The following is a 16,659-nucleotide window of genomic DNA, read 5'->3' as shown; positions in this document are numbered from 1 at the left end:
AAAAGTAAATGTTTTCTGGGTTGTTTACTAATGCACTTGACTTGCTCCTATTGAGTAAAGGTGGGATCCCAGGATGCCCAGTTCATACAATGACTCCTTTGCTGAAGGCATTCTTGGCTAGTTAGAAGAAGAAGCTCACTGAGGGATGGGCAACTGCAAATCATCTGTGCCTTTAAGAAGTTCCCTTACTGACTGTGTTGCTAAATATCCTAATGGAAATCTCTTTTATTTGTATTTCTTTCTACTTTCCCCTGTTAAGGATTTCATGGCTGCTCTCAGGTCACCGTGGAGCCTTTTGTACTCCAGGCTGAACAGCCCCAGCTCTTTCAGCCTGTCCTCATAGGAGAGGTGTTCCAGCCCTTGAATCAGTTCTATGGCATGTATCAGTGACCTGTCCATGCTCCAACAGGTCCATGTCTCTCCTCTACTGAGGACTCTGCATCTGGATGCAGTACTCCAGATGAGGCCTCATCAGCACAGAGTAGAGGGGCAGGATCGCCTCCTTTGCCCTGCTGGCCGTGCTTCTTTTGATGCAGCCCAGGATATGGTTAACTTTCTGTGCTGTGAGAGCACACTGCTGGCTCATGTTCAGCTTCCCACCAACAGGAACCCCAGGTATTTTTCGCCAGGACTTTGCTCAATCCTTTCAGGCATTTCCCTTCCACTGAAAGCTTGATCCAGGATCTTGCCTTGTTCATGTGCACGGTGCTTTCTCACTTCATTGTGTGCACGGTGATTTCCCAAATAAGTCCAGATTTGCAGCATTTCCTTTCCAAAAAGAATTGAAGGTGGGGAATAAAGTGGGGAGGAGAGAGATAGATTCCAGCTGTATCTGCTGATCCATCTTTGCCTCATAGCAGGAAGTAATCAAACACCTGTCTTAGTTCCTGGTGCTGTGCAAAGAGGAGCTCCTCATGAAAGATGAATTTCTTCCTCAAGTTCTATTGATCACAGTACCGGTCTGTTTATCAATGTTCTGTTTTGGACCCCTCACTATAAGAAAGATATTGAGGCCCTAAATCTTGTCCAGTGAAAGGCAACAAAGCAGTGAAGGATCTGGAGCAAAATTAAGCTGGGCAGTTCTTTTTTTTTTTTTTGAGAACCAAAGCAATAATATTTTTATTTTATTTCTTTATTTATTGCTTACATCCCACTGAATGCAGCAAGAATATTCAGAAATATAAGTGTGAGGTGCCACTTCTCTCTTGCTGGTGCAAAAGCTGATCAAACCTCTGCACATCAGGAACAAAAAGAGACAGATTGTGCAGAGCACTCCATAGCTGGGACTGCAGGAGGGCTCAGCCTGCTGTGCATAGCAAAGTTTCTCTTGTGTCCCTTGTCTCACTGCAGCTTTAAGGAATTCCCGAGGGGAGCTGCCTTAATAGCAAGTTGTACCACTTTTAAAGCTACATTTGTATCGCTCACACAGCAAGAGCTCTTGTCACATGGAAGCCATCGAATGAAAACACTGACATGGCAAGAGAATAAGGCGAGATAATGAGAAATTAAGAGCATGAAAAGTAAATGCTCTAGAAAAGCTGACACTTCATAACACTTCAAGTGAACACTTGCCTGAATTTCAAAGTCGACCGATAAAAAATTATTTGCTTTTCTTATGTAACAGAAATAGATAAAGAATTCTGTTTGGATAGGAAAAGATTCCACTAGGCTGCAATTTATGTATGGATGCTCAATATTTAAGGAAATTGATTCTTTTACTTTGTAAAAGTGCTGTGCGTCACAGGGCAACCATGGGTCCTGTGATCCATCCTGCCCAGCCCCACAGCACGGGGCTCAGCTGTGACCCAGGAGCAGCCACCATCCTGTCCATGGCAGGGTGACCCTGCGCATGCCATCGTGCCCTCCACCAGGCCATGGAAACTGCATTTTCTTCTTCCCCCCCCCATCCCCAGAATGATAAAAGACAGACTCCATCAAGTCAATAGAGATGCTCCTGTTTCAAGGTGTGCAGAAATTCCCACCCTGCAGTGGTTTGAACAAGGACTGGTGACACGAAACAAACGGGGCTGCAGAAAGCAGAAAGAAATTGGTCTGTGCTTTATGGGGCACATCCTGGAGCTCCTCTGAGATCCGAGTTCAGCACCAATGGGATCATGCAGAGAAATCCTTAAGTCCGAGTTCAAAAGTCGTTTCTTCAGTGACCAAAGGGAAGTGAGAGCGCATAAGGAGAGAATACCACTCCCAGGGCTCAACGCAGCCATTCCCCTGCAGCATTTGAAGCACGGACTCAGATGTGAATGATCCAAATCCTTTATTACAAGTTCTCACATCCATTATAAACCTTCACAAGTTTTTTTTTTTCTAACATATCCAATCAGAGCCGTGAGTCCCTTCTTCTCCTTCCAGAGGTGTCCTTGGTTCTCAGGCTGTTGATCTGGCTCCACAGCTGCTGCTCTGAACAGCTTTTCTTGTATTCCCACATTCCCCCACGAGCCCAGCGCGGGGCAGGGCAGGATGGAGCAGGGGATGCTCCAAGGGACCACAGGAGAGGTAGAAGAAAGCTCCAGTGTGAGACCAGGGCCTCGTCGGCCCCCTGAGCAGAGAAACATGAGCAGGGCAGCTGGAGAGGCTGCGTCCTCATTGACACTCCTGGGCTGAGCCTTCAGCCTTCTGAAGGGCTCCAGCCATGCACCATCGTTCTCTGTAGGATTGTCCTTCAGGTGTGCAGCCGTGGGGGAGTCGTGCAGGATCAGGGTCCAACCCGTCCACACTCCGCTCCTGGCACAACCATCTCCATCCTCACCCATCTGCAGCCCTTCCCCACCCCACTGCAGAGCAAAGTGGGTACCCAGGGAAGAGCAGAGGGTCAGCAGACGTTGCAGTTGGGATTCAGAGATCTCTGCAGGGAAGCTCAGGGTGAGCCAGGTCAGATGCGCAGCTCCGGCTGCTGCACAAACAAAAGAGAGTGGATTTCAGAGTCTTGCTGCCAAAATGCTCCCCAAGAACAGCAGGGGATGCCCAGCGCCAGGGAAGAGGGGACCCTGCATGGGGATATCCCAGAGAGCGGGCAGGGGACAGACTAAGACAGCAAGGTGAGAGGAAGGCACTGAGGGACCAGAAAGCTGCAAGATCCCCTCTGCCCTCTTCGCCCTCCAGGCTCCTGGCCCCACTCAGTGCAAACCCACCCAGGCCCAGGGATGACAAGTCAACACAGGGCACTCTCACCTCCTGCAGGATCTGGGGAGCACCAAGCCCGAGGCTCACCTGGAGGCAGTGAAGATGTGCTTGGAGTTGGTGCAGATGGCGTTGATGGGGCTGCCCTTTGATCTCCCCAACTGGGCCGAAGTTATCCATGTTCCAGACTTTGATCACGCCTCCTTGGTACGCACTCAACAACATGGGGCAGCCAGGGATGAAGGCCAGGGTACAGACCCAATCTTTGTGTGCTCTTGGGATTTGCTGTAGGTACATGGCAGAGCAGAGATCACAATCAGCCTCATGCACTCAGCTGCAGGGCTGCAGATCATCCACTGCTGCCCCAGAGTCAATCCAAATCACCAAGCTGGACTCAAGACTTGGGGCCCGAATCCTCTTCTCAGAGAGTAACATAGCAACTGATGCTCCAAGCCTATGTCCCAAGGGGAAGTGGCAGTTCTGGGTGCCCTTCAGTACACACCCATAGGCACACAGAGCCACTTGGCACACACACTACCAGATCCCCAGGCTGCCTTTCCAGGATAGCAGGACCTAGACCAGGTCCCTCAGCCTTCCTCCTTCCACACTTCCACATACCCTCGATCACAATTCCACATACCCTCTATTACACTTCCACATACCCTCAGTTACACTTTCTTATACCATCAGAACAGTTTGTCCCATTCAAACACCTTTAATACCATATAACGTTCCCTTAGCAATCCGTATTGTTCAGTTATAAACAAAAAGTTACTTTCTCTTTAACCCTTTTTCCTTTGTACATGATTCCACTATTTATACCCTCAATCAATGATTCATACTGCATGTGATGTTATGATGTGGAATATGGACAGCAACAGCACAAAACCATGACACAGTGTTACCGACCCAACAGGCTCCGACCTTAGAGCCGCTCAGGGCTTTGCTAGCAGATCTCAGCAAGGAGGCTCCCACCTCCGTCTTCGGCACTCCATGGGAAGATTGTCGGGGTCACTGAGCTGCAGCAATACAACAGGGCTGGCAAAAATGTTCTTGGTTGGTGTGAGAGAACCTGAGCTGGGGCTCATCCAAGGAGATTCAGCGATCACAGCTTCTAGTCCTGCACTTCACACATAGCTCCAGGCAACAGCAAATTAACTGTCCCTAAACACTGCAAAAAGAGGATGGATCCAATTGGATGGCCCCTGAGATAGACAAAACTCAACACCCAACACAAAACACAGTCCTCTCACCTGCTGGTCAGCAAACAACAGAGCACAACACACACCAGCATCCAGGACTCGTGCAAAAAAAGAAGAAAAAGAAATTGCTAGATGGTGTTTCTCAGAAGCACAGAAGCACAAGTCAACAAGAAGATAGCTGCAATTATTCTTGAAAACAATGTCCTTTGTTATCTTGATGTGGCCAGTGTTGAGCGAAGCAAACAAAGTCAGCCCGATTTTCTTACATTCAGATTAATCTGCAAGGCACAAAGTAATAAAGGAATGATTTTTATTAATAAACTGAGTGTTAGCAGCTGTCAGAAGAATGAATGTGTCACACACAGAGGTAAATTCCCACAGCAAAACTAGATGTAACATTTCCTATCCGTGTTTCATCCTCACAGGAAAAGCCTTTCTTCGCAAGATCTTCTGGAAGAGAGATGGTAAGAGACATGAAAACTGAAGGATCCAACGTTAATGAACAAGAATTATCCCTCAGAAGGCTATGCAGGACCAGCGGAAAAGTGCTGGGAGCCTTCTCCGTGCTGGTGCCGCCTTCTGCCTTTGGTGTCTCAGCTTCTGGATGGTCTCAGATGCCATAGAACAGACTGTCAGATGGGGGTCATCTTCCAAAGGCTGAAGGGCTGCAACAGAAGGAAACAGAGCAGAGATGGGACCCCCAGTCTACAGAGAGCCACCAGCTTCCACTCTGGGCCTTGCCAGCCCCACTCCTTGCTTTTCCTGGCCAGGAGGAGCACGGGAGACTGACGGGTCAGTGGAAGACACTGCTCAGGACTGCCATGAATGATCCTCTGCCCCTGCAGCATTTCCTTGCAGCAGGGCAAAGCACAGCTGCATGCTGCCCAGCTCTGCCCCCAGCCCCAACACACACAGCACTGCCCTCACTCACCACTGCAGAGTTCATTCAGCATCTCCTCACTCTGCTCCCTGGCGTGCTTCCCAATCAGCCCTAGGGAAAGAGCTCTGTCAGACACCCACTCCCCAACATGCTGCCAGAAGCTCAGACCCCAACCCCGCCAGCCCAGCTGCTTCCCCTTCCATGCTGCAGGCAGGGACGGCACCCGAGGGGGGACCTGAGCAAGGCACCCACTGTGGCTACCGGCATGGGCAGGCTGTACCTGGGGGCTTCAGGGCTGTGCCTTCCTGCCAGGGCAGGGCCCAAAGAGGGACGCAGGGGTTGGGCTCACCAATGAATCTGACAGCCTCGCATCGTAAGGAGGCCTGAGAATCCTCCAGGTATGGCAGGCTCTGCTGCAGGTACCCTTCCACTCCCTTTCTGTCCTGCTGCAGCTGAAGAAGAGCACAAGAGCATGGGGCTTGCAGAGCAGCCACAGCTGCTGCTGCAACCCCTCCTCCAGCATCCCCTTTCCCCCAGCAAAAAGGTGGGGGCTGTGAGATTGTCCTCACCAAACACTTCATGATCCCCACTGTGTTCTTCTGCCGGACCTGCTGCTTGAGCTCCTTCCACTTCAGGAACTTTGCACAGGACACAAGGGCTTCCCCAGATGCCTGCAGAACAACAGATGCAGGGACATGGCACCACACACACAGACACACATCCCAGTGTCTGAATGCTTGTTCAACTTGCTCTCAATTGCACATCACAGCTGAACTGTCAGCACACCACTGCCTGCACACTGCTCAGCTCTGAAATTCGTACCTGTGCTACGCTCGGGGTCTCGTCACTCATGTGAAAGAGCAGAGGGAGCAGGGCCCTGCGCACGATCTTCTTCATGCTTCCCTTCTGAGACCACAGCACAGCATCCATCACATCCATGAAGAGGCGGATGGAACCTTCTCGCACTTCAGATGATGCCTGAGGGAGAACAGGAGGACGTCAGACCTCAGCAGCACACTCTCACTGCCCATGGTGAGCATGAGTGTAGGCTGAGCCCCAGCACAGGGGCCTGACATCACCAAGAACAACCAAGCTGCACTAGCAGGGACATGGCCAGCAGTGCTACAGAGCCCACAGGACATCTCATTCCTGAGAGCCCAGAGAAGGAAAGAAAGGAGAAGACGCTCCTGTCAAGCACCCACCCGCAGAGCTCAGCCTCCCACAACAGACTTACGTGATTAAAAAGAGGCAGGATCTTCTCAGCCAGCTCCAGAGCAAAGGGACTGGCGTGCCTCTTCCCCAGATGGTGCATTGCATTCCTGAAGATATTCAGCACCTTCACAGTAATGGCTGTGTTGGCAAACAGCAGGTTCTCCATGACGCCTGGAAGCAGGGCCCGGATTTCAATTGCCTGTACAAAACACACAATTTCCTTTCCATCAGGAGGACAGATGCCAAGGCACAGTGTTGCCCATTGCCCCAGCGCCAGGCTGTCAACATGAGGCCTTTGTTTGACAAGGTCCTGCTCACCGTCTCAGGTCTATCCGACAGCAGCACGAGACGTCTGAGCACCAGCCAGAGCACTGGCAGGCTTTCCACATTCAGAAGCTTCTGGAGCAGTGCTGGCTTACACAGCTCCTTCAACAGCTCTTCAGTGGGAGGCATCGCCTGAAACCAACACAGCAGTGAGAGGCAGGCAGAGGCAGCAGGACATCCTGCACCCTGCAGTTCCTGGCTGCTCTGGCAGCTCAAGGCAGGGCACTAGGGAGACACAGCCCAGCCTGAGCTACCAGTGCTCTGTAGGAGAGCACGGTGCATTGTCCAGTAACTCACAGTCAAGCGAAGGAGGCCCAACTCCTCTGTGCTGATGCTCAATATCTCACACAGCTGTTGGTCCTGTAGAACACTGCTGAGCTCATCCCAGATCCGCTTGGATGCTTCCAGCAGGGTCAGCACACTCTTCAGTATGTCCAGGGTAGTGCTATAAACAGAGAGCAATGCTGCGTCAGCAGGGCTGCCTTAGCCACAGCACCATGGCTCAGGCAGGAGCCTGATGGGGGGCTCTGGGCTGCCATGGTTGGTATTGGCTGCTGCAGCCCTGAGCTGCCCACCAGCACTGGAAAGCACAGTGGGATGGAGGGCCTGCTCCTCGGGATGTCCTGCAGCTTTCCTTGGCTCTGGCACCCAGACCATTTCTGAGCCCTGTTCTTCACATGGAACAAACGTGTGCGGCTGTCTGGGCTGATACCTGTCATTCTGTGGGAGGTCGGTCAACACACTCCTCAGCACATCCCTGGGAAACTGGACGGTCAGCACATCGAGCACTGAGAGCAGGATCTGCTGAACTGATGTGCTCTGGATCTTCAGGTTGGCGTGGATGAATCCCAGAATCTCTGGCACCTGTTGTGAGAACACAGGGAGACTGCTGCTGCCACTGGACTGCAGCCATTTGCCTCCCAGGCTGTGTTATTACTGCCCTTCCCACAGCTCATTGCTGCCTTCAAATGGCTTCAGTTCCCAAGAGCTGTGGCAGGCAGGGTTGCCTCACTCTGCTTACATCCATCAGCCAGGTGCCAGGGTTTCTCCGAAGCACATCCAGCATAGTCTCAGCCCACTTCTTCTCATCAAAACCATAGTCCCCAATGATCTTCTCCAGGGTTACAAGGGCAATGTCTGTCCTCTGAGAAGGGGCAAGGTTTTTTCCAAGGGGCTGCAGTAAGAAGGAAAAAAGGAGGGAAGGCATGTTAAACAGAATGAGAGAATAGCATCTGGAGCAGGATGAGCACAGGCAAAAGGAAGGATAAAGACCCTCCCTTCATGTCAAAAGCATTCTGAGGGTTCACACCTGAGCCGCAGCTTTTCTCACAGGTACACAATTTTCATGTCTCCTTACCTGCTGCCAGAAACTGCTGGTCATGAAGCCACTAAGCTTCCAGATGCGCCCCAAAGCCCTCTCACACACAGCCTGTGTCTTGGAGATGCTGAAAGGCAGCAGCACCTGTGAGGAGAGGAGCTGCTGGTTAGCCTGGGAGCTGTTGATGCCCACTGCAGGTCTGCTGAGCTCCTAGCTGGAATCACAGCATCCATCCAGGCTTCCCCTGAGCTTAAGCCAAGCCCATCATGGGGCTACTGCCGCCAGGGTCCCTTGCCGGCTCCAGCTGCTGCCAGTGCCGTTTCCATGGAGTGGGATAAACTACTAGAAGGGAGCTGTGGGGGCAGAACTTCACAATAGACAGACCTCCAAGATTCCCTGCAGCCGACTCTTGACACTGGCAATGGGACAGACATCTAGTACAATCTGCAGCATGTCGTCCATAGCTTCCAAGGTCTGTAAAGAGAACAGTGGGTTGTGGAAGTCTTTCAGGGTTCCCTTTCATACCCAGTAGACTGCTGTGAACCCCTCTGGCTGCCAAGGAAGGATACCCACAGATCTGTGCACAGGGGCACCCTGCAAGGCTGCTGCACTCAGAGCAGGCTACAACACAGGCTGTTTGCCAAGCCCAAGGCAAGAGTGAGAGGGGTGAGGGCAAGCAAGGCTGCTACCTTGTCCCACAAACATCTAAATAGATCTCTGGACACAAGTAATGCAAGCGGCAGCCCAGAGGCATGGGGTCAACAGTAGATTGCCCAGTACATACCTGGTTGTAGAGGGAAATGTTCAAGGCCCTGGCTGGAGGAAGATAGAAGACGACGCTGCAGCACACCTTGAAGAGATGGAGTATTTCTTCCTCCGTAACTGCATTCACAGTGCTGCAATTAGAGAGACACTGATGCTAGGAGAGGTGCCTGGGTGCTGAGGCAGGGCTGGAACAGGTCCTCCCCTGGGCAAGGCTCCCTGAGAGGGATGGGGAGCCCTGCCAGGAGGTGCCTCCTCCCCCACGGGGCTGCTCTGGGTCAGAGGACAGTCCTGATGTCACCAGCTTTGGGGCGAGGGCCAAGACTTAGCGGGGAGCTGCGTCAGGGCCACCAGGATGGTGCCCGGGGGATGTGCTGGCAAAAGCAGGGGCTGGGCAGGTACCTCAAGGCAGCAATGGTGTTCATGCAGCAGTATCTCAGGCCGGTGCTCAGCTGCTCCATGGGCTCCTCACACAACAGAACCTGCAAAGCACAATCAGGATGGCACCTGGCAGCTGCCAGCACCCAGCAACAGCAAACCTGCCACCGGCCGCTAGGGCCTGAGTCGCCCCAGTGGCCCTTGACAAACACTGGCACACTGGTGCTGCTGTCCACCTCCACTGCTGAGCTCTCAGCAGCACCTGGAGTCCCATCTGGGGCACTTGGGTGTCTGTGCATCATTTCCCTGCCTCCCTCTCCCCCTGTCCTGTCCTTCTCACAGGGTGCAGCTACCTGGGTGCCATGTCCCCTCACCTCAATCTTCTTGCACTGATTTTTCAGCAAGCAGAAGATATCATGGCTCAGTGTGAGGCCCTCCTGTCCAGCGGTGCTGCACAGTATGCAAATGCTGTTGAGGAACCGCAGCTTCTGCACCAGATCCTGGCAAGCACACAGAGACCGAGGAGAGTGAGTGGGGACAACCATGGCCAGGGGGACCAGGCGTTGCGGGGTGTGGAGCAGCACAGGACAGCTGCAGGACAGCAGCAGCTCTGCCCGGCCAGCAGCCCTCCTGCAGCCTGAAGGCAGAGCCAGAGGGACCGTCTGGAGATGCAGGTATAGCCACGATGGAGATGGCTGCTCTTACCATTTCCTTGCTGATGCTGTTGGCTTGGATAAAATCCACTGCCTCCTGTTCCACATCAGATAGAGGCAGCAATTCAGCATCTGAGCAAGGAGAGAGAGCAGTGCTATAGAGGGGCCAAAGGCAGGCAGGAGCAGAAGGAGCTCTGCCCTCTCCGGCCCTGGGCTCGCTCCCATGGCAAAGTCTGCCCGTGACAAGGGTTCCTGGTGTGGAGCAGGGGGCACTCGCTGCCCCAGCCCTGCCCACCCCGCTTTAGACCCTCACTCACCAGCATGCAGAGGGATGACCTCGGTCACTTGGTAGGGCTCCGCTGGAGATCTTCTGTCCTGGGGAGCCCCACTCTCCTCCCCGGCCATGCACGTGACGTCCATCACAGCAGCTGTGACGTGCTGGAACAGAACGGAAACACACTTCTGTTTTCTCTATTCACACAGCACAGTATGGGTACAATTCGTCAGAACTACCCTCGCATACCCTGCAGCAAAACGATGTGCGGGGACAAAATGTGGCACGTACCTGGCAATGAGATCACTTCAAGCTATCTGCAGCAGTTCCTTGTCGCTTTGCTCGGATGAAATGCGAGCAAAAGCTGCACCGAGGCAGTGGGCGGAGGGTGAGGAGAGGAGAGAGAAAGAGCAGGTCAGTGAGCAGGGCTAAGACAGCCATGGAATAACACACACAGCACAACCGTCCCATCCACTTGCTGCAAGACATGCTGAGTCTCAGGCTACGTGATGCCTGTCCACCCAGCAACTTTACGATGCTTCCACTACTGAGCAAAGACAATGGAAGAAGCACGGGACAGGTGCCAACTTTACTGATACCTCCTTTGGAACGTGTGTACCAGGGGAAAATTACGTCTGATGGTCAAGAGTAAGCAATACGGTGCTGTGAGCTCAAACAGCCAGCAGTTCTCAACACCTCACTGCCCACCCATCCATCCCACGCCAGCTCAACTTACCTACAAGCTGCTGCACACGACGGTGTGAAGAAAAAAACACTAAAGGCACTAACTAACTAACGGAACTAACTAAAGTCACTAACTAACAAACAGAACTAACTAACAAACAGAACTAACTAACTAACGGCACTAAAGGCACACGAACAAGACAACCAACCACTCCGACCACTAGCTCACCCACAAAGGAACACAGAACGCACCGCTCCTCCCCTCATTCCAGCCGCTTATGACATCACCAACGGCCAACAGCCTGGTCCACCATGACCCCCCACAAGGCGGGGAGCCAAGACCACGTGGTCACATCTGATTCCAACACGGCACCACAACATTCCAGGACTCAGTGTGGGCTTGGAATTCTATCCTGGTGTGGCAGCGCAATGGGAGGTGTTAGGGCACAGCTGAAGAGCTGACAGACAACGGACGTTTCCAAAGGAGGGTGCCAGATTAACTCTCAGCATTCTCTTGCGGGGCTCTTAATGATGCTTCAAACCCATTTTCACTGCCTAGCTCATTTCTAGAAAGTCCAGTTGAGAAATGCTCACTTTGTCTGGGGAACGCCTCTATGCATCATGAATGAAAAATAAAATAAAATGAGCACGCGACCCTATGAAACTTACCTCTCTGCTCTTGCTGTCAGCCAGACACCTCAGATGAGCATGACGTGTCCCTGCTCCTGAATGAAGATCCACCCAAGTCTGTGTTCCTCTCTGCTCCATCTCTGGCTCTAAAAGAAACACAGACAGAGATGATTACAAGATCCTTTGTGCAGACGAAAGACAAGGGTGCACACGAATTTTGCTTAGCAAGAAATACTACATTCCCAATGGTAGTACTTGAATCCTCCTTTGGGGCTGGAGCTCAACAGGTCAACACATCAGAAATAACACAAAGTGCATCTGGAAGACGTGTCTCAAAGCCCAGAAAATCCAACACGGGAGGGGGCTGGACAGTGGACCACAAGTGTCCATTTCCATTGCAGCTCCCTGTAGAGAACAGCACCAATCAGCAGGCGTGAATCAATTCATTCACAAGCTGCACAATGACTCTGTTCTTTACATGATAAAGAAACACACAGAGATTCCTGACCAAAAAGTTGGGAGTTAATAACGACCAAAGAGGTTCCTGTTCCTACGCCTCATCCTCTCACCCCAACTCCTGGGTGATGCCCACAGGCTTCAAGTCAGCTCTCAAATCCATTGAACTCCAGTCACAGAACTCCATCAAAAAGGATGTCACACATGTGACACTTACATACATTTTGCATCAGAAACAGTGACGCCAGCAGGAGCAGAGAGGTGACTGTCCCCCTGTACTCAGCACTGGTGAGGCCACAACTCGAATTCTGTTTCCAGTTTGTGGCCCCTCACTGCAAAAAAGACACTGAGGCTTTGGAACGTGTTCAAAGAAGGGCAACAAAGCTGATGACGGTCTGGAGCACAATGGGGCCATATGAGAAGAGGCTGCGGGAGCTGGGAATGTCCAGCCTGGAGAAGAGGTGGCTCAGGGGAGACCTCATTGCTCTCTATAACTTCCTGAAGGGAGGTTGCAGTGAGCTGGTGGTTGGCCTCTTCTCTCGTGTCATTACTGATAGAACTAGAGGGAATGGTTTCAAGCTGCGGCAGGAGAGGTTCAGGCTGGACATTAGGAAATATTACTTCTCAGAAAGGGTGGCCAGGCACTGGAATGGACTGCCCAGGGAGGTGGTGGAGTCACCCACCCTGGGGGTGTTCAGGGAATGACTGGATGTTGTGTTGAGGGACGTGATTTAGTGGGAGCTAGTGGTAATAGGAGAACGGTTGGACTGGATGATCTTTTAGGACTTTCCCAACCCTGGTGATTCTATGATTCTGTGATTCATACGCTAAGAAGCAAGGAGAGGCTCTTTTGTTAAATCTTTCAGTAGAGAGAAGAGTTGATATTCGCTTCTCCCGACAACAGAAACACGGTACCAGCTTTCTAAGCCAACCCACCTACTGCAGGCAGACAACGCATATGTAAAGGAGCACGCACATCCCCTCTGGCATCACTTGAGACGACAACCCACCTTCAGATCTCTGTGCATTTCCCTTGTTTTACAAAGATGCAGCCTCGCTGCAGCTCCATGGGTGTCACACAAGGCCTGCAGGACCTTCCTCCACAAACCCCATTTGCAGGCCTTGCTCCGTGAGGATTGCCACCTGCCCTCCTGAGCAAAAACAAGCACTAAGAACCAGAGCAAAGCACACTGGATTCGCCCTGGCCTGGCTCAAGCCCCAGTCCTACCAGACAGACCCTGGGATGAAAACTACTCCACAAACACCAGATGGACACCAGCAAACAAGAAGTTGATCAGATCCAACCCCAAGCAAGCACCAAGCCTCCCCAGGAAGCTCTTTGCCATCTGCTTTGTCATCCCTTTCCCCTTCCCCTTCCCATTCCCCTTCCCCTTCCCCTTCCCTTTCCCCTTCCCCTTCCTCTTACCTTCCCCTTCCCCTTCCCTCCACACCTCAATCCCAAAGTTGTTTCCACACCTGCCAGCACGTGTTACCTCCCTCCTGCTCATCGCACAGAGCTTCAACAGCACCAAATTTGCTTCCGGGGCCCTCCTTCAACTCACTGTGCTAACACTCATGATTCAAATTACGCAGAAATCCTAGCAGAAGTTCTCAGTGAGAACTGCACCTAACATTCCTCCTTCTACAAGCAAACAGGCCCAACACGTGGTCATAACAATGCCTGCATAAAAAGAAGCAGAGATGGCACGGCAGGACAGACGTACTCGGTGTGCACGTCTGAAGCCATTTGAGAACCTAGTCGCTCTTGCTGCATGACCCCTGACTTCTGTTAAAAGCTGAACGGTCCCCAGAGCACCTGTTTCCATCAGCTGCCACCATCCAAAGCAGCCAGCCTTCTTGCGGTCACCTGGCCCAAACATCCCTTTTGCTCTACACTTGATTCCTGCAAGAGGAGGGAGCCTGGCACACAGACCATCCTTCCAACACCCCATCCCTGCAGCAAGGGATCACAGCGCTGCCACAGCTGAAACAAAAATGGTGTGTTAGTTTCCTGTTAGCCCTCAGTGTAAACAAATCTACCACTGAGCAACACCATGAGCCCCCACTCACCTCAGCACAGGTCAACCTGTAACCCCAGCCTTCCCCTATCCACGTGCGCACACACACCCATGTGCCACCCTGCCTGCTTTGCACATCCCCATGCACACACCGCATCATGTGCCCTTCTTTGCATTCACAGACATGTGCAAACCACCCCTGGGAACACGTACGTGCCTACACCTTCCACAAACATCCCTTTGTGTGCACCTGTGTGCAACCCAACTCCTGAGCACACGCACGTGTTTGTGCCACCCTGTCCACGCACTCACCACGTGCCCTCCAGCACCCAAGGATTGCAGAGATGCTCCAGATTGAGCCAGAGATGGAATATCACAGTGCTGGGACATGATTGATCACTAAGGAAAACACTTGGAAGCACATTCAATCTGCAGAAGCTGTAATTACTGGGCACAGTCAGCTTTCCTATGGCTCAGCTGGAGTAGGAGGGTGCTCTCACACATCTGCTCAGGGGCTTCAGCTGAGACACTTGCACAATGCTGGGATCATTCTGATGGAAACTATGTCTTCAGATACCATGGTTAAATCCATCCAAAATGATCAAGCCGAGCCTTAGCTCTTGAGCAGCACTTCTTCCCCACCCTTCACTACTCCAAGCAGCTCCAACAAACTTCTCAGAAGAAATCCAGGCCAGCACAGACCTGGCAGACCAGAACCAAGTGCAGCTGGTGGGACGGCAGTGCCCACTCCTTGCTTCCACCCTGCTCCAGCAGGTTAAGGAGTCTGAGCCTCACTGGCCTTTGACAGCTCAAGACTTCCAGCACCTCATGCCAACATTTCTCACTAAGATACACCTCAGGCATTGAATTCTCTTCTCACTACCTCCTCCCAGTCCTCCCCTAGGAACAGAAACCATTCAGATTCTACAGCAAAATACAGCATCTGCACTGCAAGAGCACACTGAACCACCTGCAACAATGAAACGTGGTTTTGGAGAGTGGGTTTGAAAACACACCTTTAGACAGCTGTCTCCCTGTAGCCAAAAGGAAACCAAGCAGCAAAAGAAGAGTCCAGCCTGAAACATGCCCATGCTACTAGCCCAGGTTTTTCACAGTCAATGCAGAATCCATCCTGCTTTTGAAGTAACAAATGACCAGTGGGTCTCCCTTTGCTCCACCCCTTCTCCTTCAAAGCCAGAAAAAGAAAGAAAAAACAAGCAGAAGAAACCCAGACGTACCTTTCCACACACAGAGCAGAAACTGGAACAGCAGTTGTCTCCTTCCTGAGACATGGTGGGGAGCATGCCAGAGGAAGCCCAAGTTCTTTGCTTCTCTCCACAGGGACTTCAAGCACTCTTGGCAAGAGCTGCTTTGGTTCTTTCTTCAACTGCTTCCATCACCAGAATCTCCTTTGGAAAAGGAACCCTAAAGAAAGAATCAGAAAATGAAAAAGAATGAGCAATAACCACTTTCCCAGTTTTCTTCTGACATGCAATTTAGACTCATGACTCTGGCAAGATCTTAAAATCAGCTGGTTACAAGAACTGTCCCACAATATATCCAGCTTCTGTACAGCTGCCGTTATTTCTGACAGCGAGTGTAATCACAGAATCATAGAATGGCCCGGGTTGGAAGGGACCTCAAGGATCATGAAGATCAATCACTTCCCTGTCCCTGCTGGCCATCCCCTCTTCTGATGGAGCCCAGGGGACCATTTGCTCTCTGAGCTGCAAGAGCACGCTGATGGCTCACGTTCTGTTTTTCATCCACCAGGACCCCCAGGTCCTTCTCTGCGGGGCTTCTCTTAAGGACTGCTCCTCCCAGGCTGTAGAAATGCCTGGGATTCCTCCAGCCCAAGTGCAAAACCCTGCACTTTGCTGTCTTGAACCTCATTAGATTCACCTAGGCCAACCTCTCGGTTGAGCTCCCTCTGAATGGCATCCCTTCCTTCCACTGCATCAGCCCCACCACTCAGCAAACAGCAGAGGGTGCACTCCATTGCATCATTGGTGTCACTGATAACCATGTTAAAAAGCACTGGTCCCAAGACAGACTCCTGGATGACACCACTTGTTATCAGCCTTCACCTGGACATCGAACCATGAATCACCACCCTCTGTCTGTGGCCTTTCAACCAATCCCTTATCCACCAGGTGGTCCACCTGTCAAATCCACATCCCTCCAGTTTAGAGATAAGGATGTGGTGGAGGGCCATGTCAAAGATCTCGCTCAAGTCCAGGTCAATGACATCAGCTTCCTTCCTTTTGTCCACAAATGCCGTCACTCCATCATAGAAGAGCACCAGATTGGTTAGGCATGGCCTTCCCCTGCTAAAGCCTTGCTGGCTGTCTTGGATCACATGCTCATTCCTTATGAGATCAAGCATGTCTTTGAGGCAGATCTGTTCTTCACCCTCTTCATCACAGTTACACATTTGAATCAAATAATTGGTGTTGCTGTCACAAAGAAAACCGCTTTGTCTTCTACTCCTGCTGCACATCTGTGCTTTCACCAGCAGCAAAGGGAGAGGCCACCTCCTAGATCCAAATTTTAAGAAACCAACACCCAATAGGTGTCATCTGAAGTAAAATAGCAGAGAAATTAAGATGACTCTTCTGCATCCAGCTTGGATCACTCCCTCACTCAGGCACACCACCATCAGATCAAGGAGGTGCTGCCTTCAGCTTAGAGACTGTATGGGAAATCACAGCTTGAACCTCTGATTAATCAGCT

The 16,659-nt window shown here is 51.7% G+C and overlaps 1 protein-coding gene across 4 annotated transcripts; it reads right to left on the bottom strand.

The window, feature by feature from the left end:
• Positions 1-2,257: 2,257 nt before the first annotated feature.
• On the bottom strand, positions 2,258-10,300 carry LOC146753478 (uncharacterized). 4 transcript variants are annotated; one of them, XR_014939993.1, is made up of 21 exons: positions 10,182-10,300; positions 9,917-9,996; positions 9,586-9,711; positions 9,236-9,315; positions 8,856-8,967; positions 8,456-8,545; positions 8,111-8,215; positions 7,775-7,927; positions 7,466-7,617; positions 7,051-7,198; positions 6,748-6,885; positions 6,452-6,628; positions 6,040-6,195; positions 5,787-5,888; positions 5,567-5,669; positions 5,269-5,328; positions 4,761-5,002; positions 4,389-4,615; positions 4,060-4,306; positions 3,226-3,420; positions 2,258-2,908 (listed from the first exon to the last, which is right to left on the bottom strand). XR_014939993.1 is itself a non-coding variant. In XM_085530543.1 (17 exons), the coding sequence occupies exons 1-17, from the start codon at positions 10,282-10,284 to the stop codon at positions 4,854-4,856; spliced, it is 2,034 nt and encodes a 677-aa protein (XP_085386669.1). In that variant the 5' UTR covers positions 10,285-10,300; the 3' UTR covers positions 4,634-4,853. The 4 variants fall into 4 exon arrangements, 1 of the variants encoding a protein (XP_085386669.1); XR_014939992.1 differs by having other exon boundaries at positions 4,060-4,615; XR_014939994.1 differs by having other exon boundaries at positions 2,258-2,905; positions 4,060-4,615.
• Positions 10,301-16,659: the final 6,359 nt, after the last annotated feature.

This window comes from Coturnix japonica, chromosome Z, assembly GCF_054131305.1.
Source record: "Coturnix japonica strain WE chromosome Z, WE-NBRP24, whole genome shotgun sequence".
NCBI classification, from domain to species: Eukaryota; Metazoa; Chordata; class Aves; order Galliformes; family Phasianidae; genus Coturnix; species Coturnix japonica.
This window is presented reverse-complemented; position numbering and strand designations above follow the sequence as displayed.

Coding starts and splice junctions, on each gene's coding strand:
- LOC146753478 (XM_085530543.1), bottom strand. CDS start 10,284: ATGGACGTCACGTGCATGGCCGGGGAGGAGAGTGGGGCTCCCCAGGAC. Junction 9,712..9,916: donor ACAGCATCAGCAAGGAAATG/GTAAGAGCAGCC, acceptor TGTGCTTGCCAG/GATCTGGTGCAGAAGCTGCG. Junction 8,216..8,455: donor GGCTGCAGGGAATCTTGGAG/GTCTGTCTATTG, acceptor CTCTCCTCACAG/GTGCTGCTGCCTTTCAGCAT.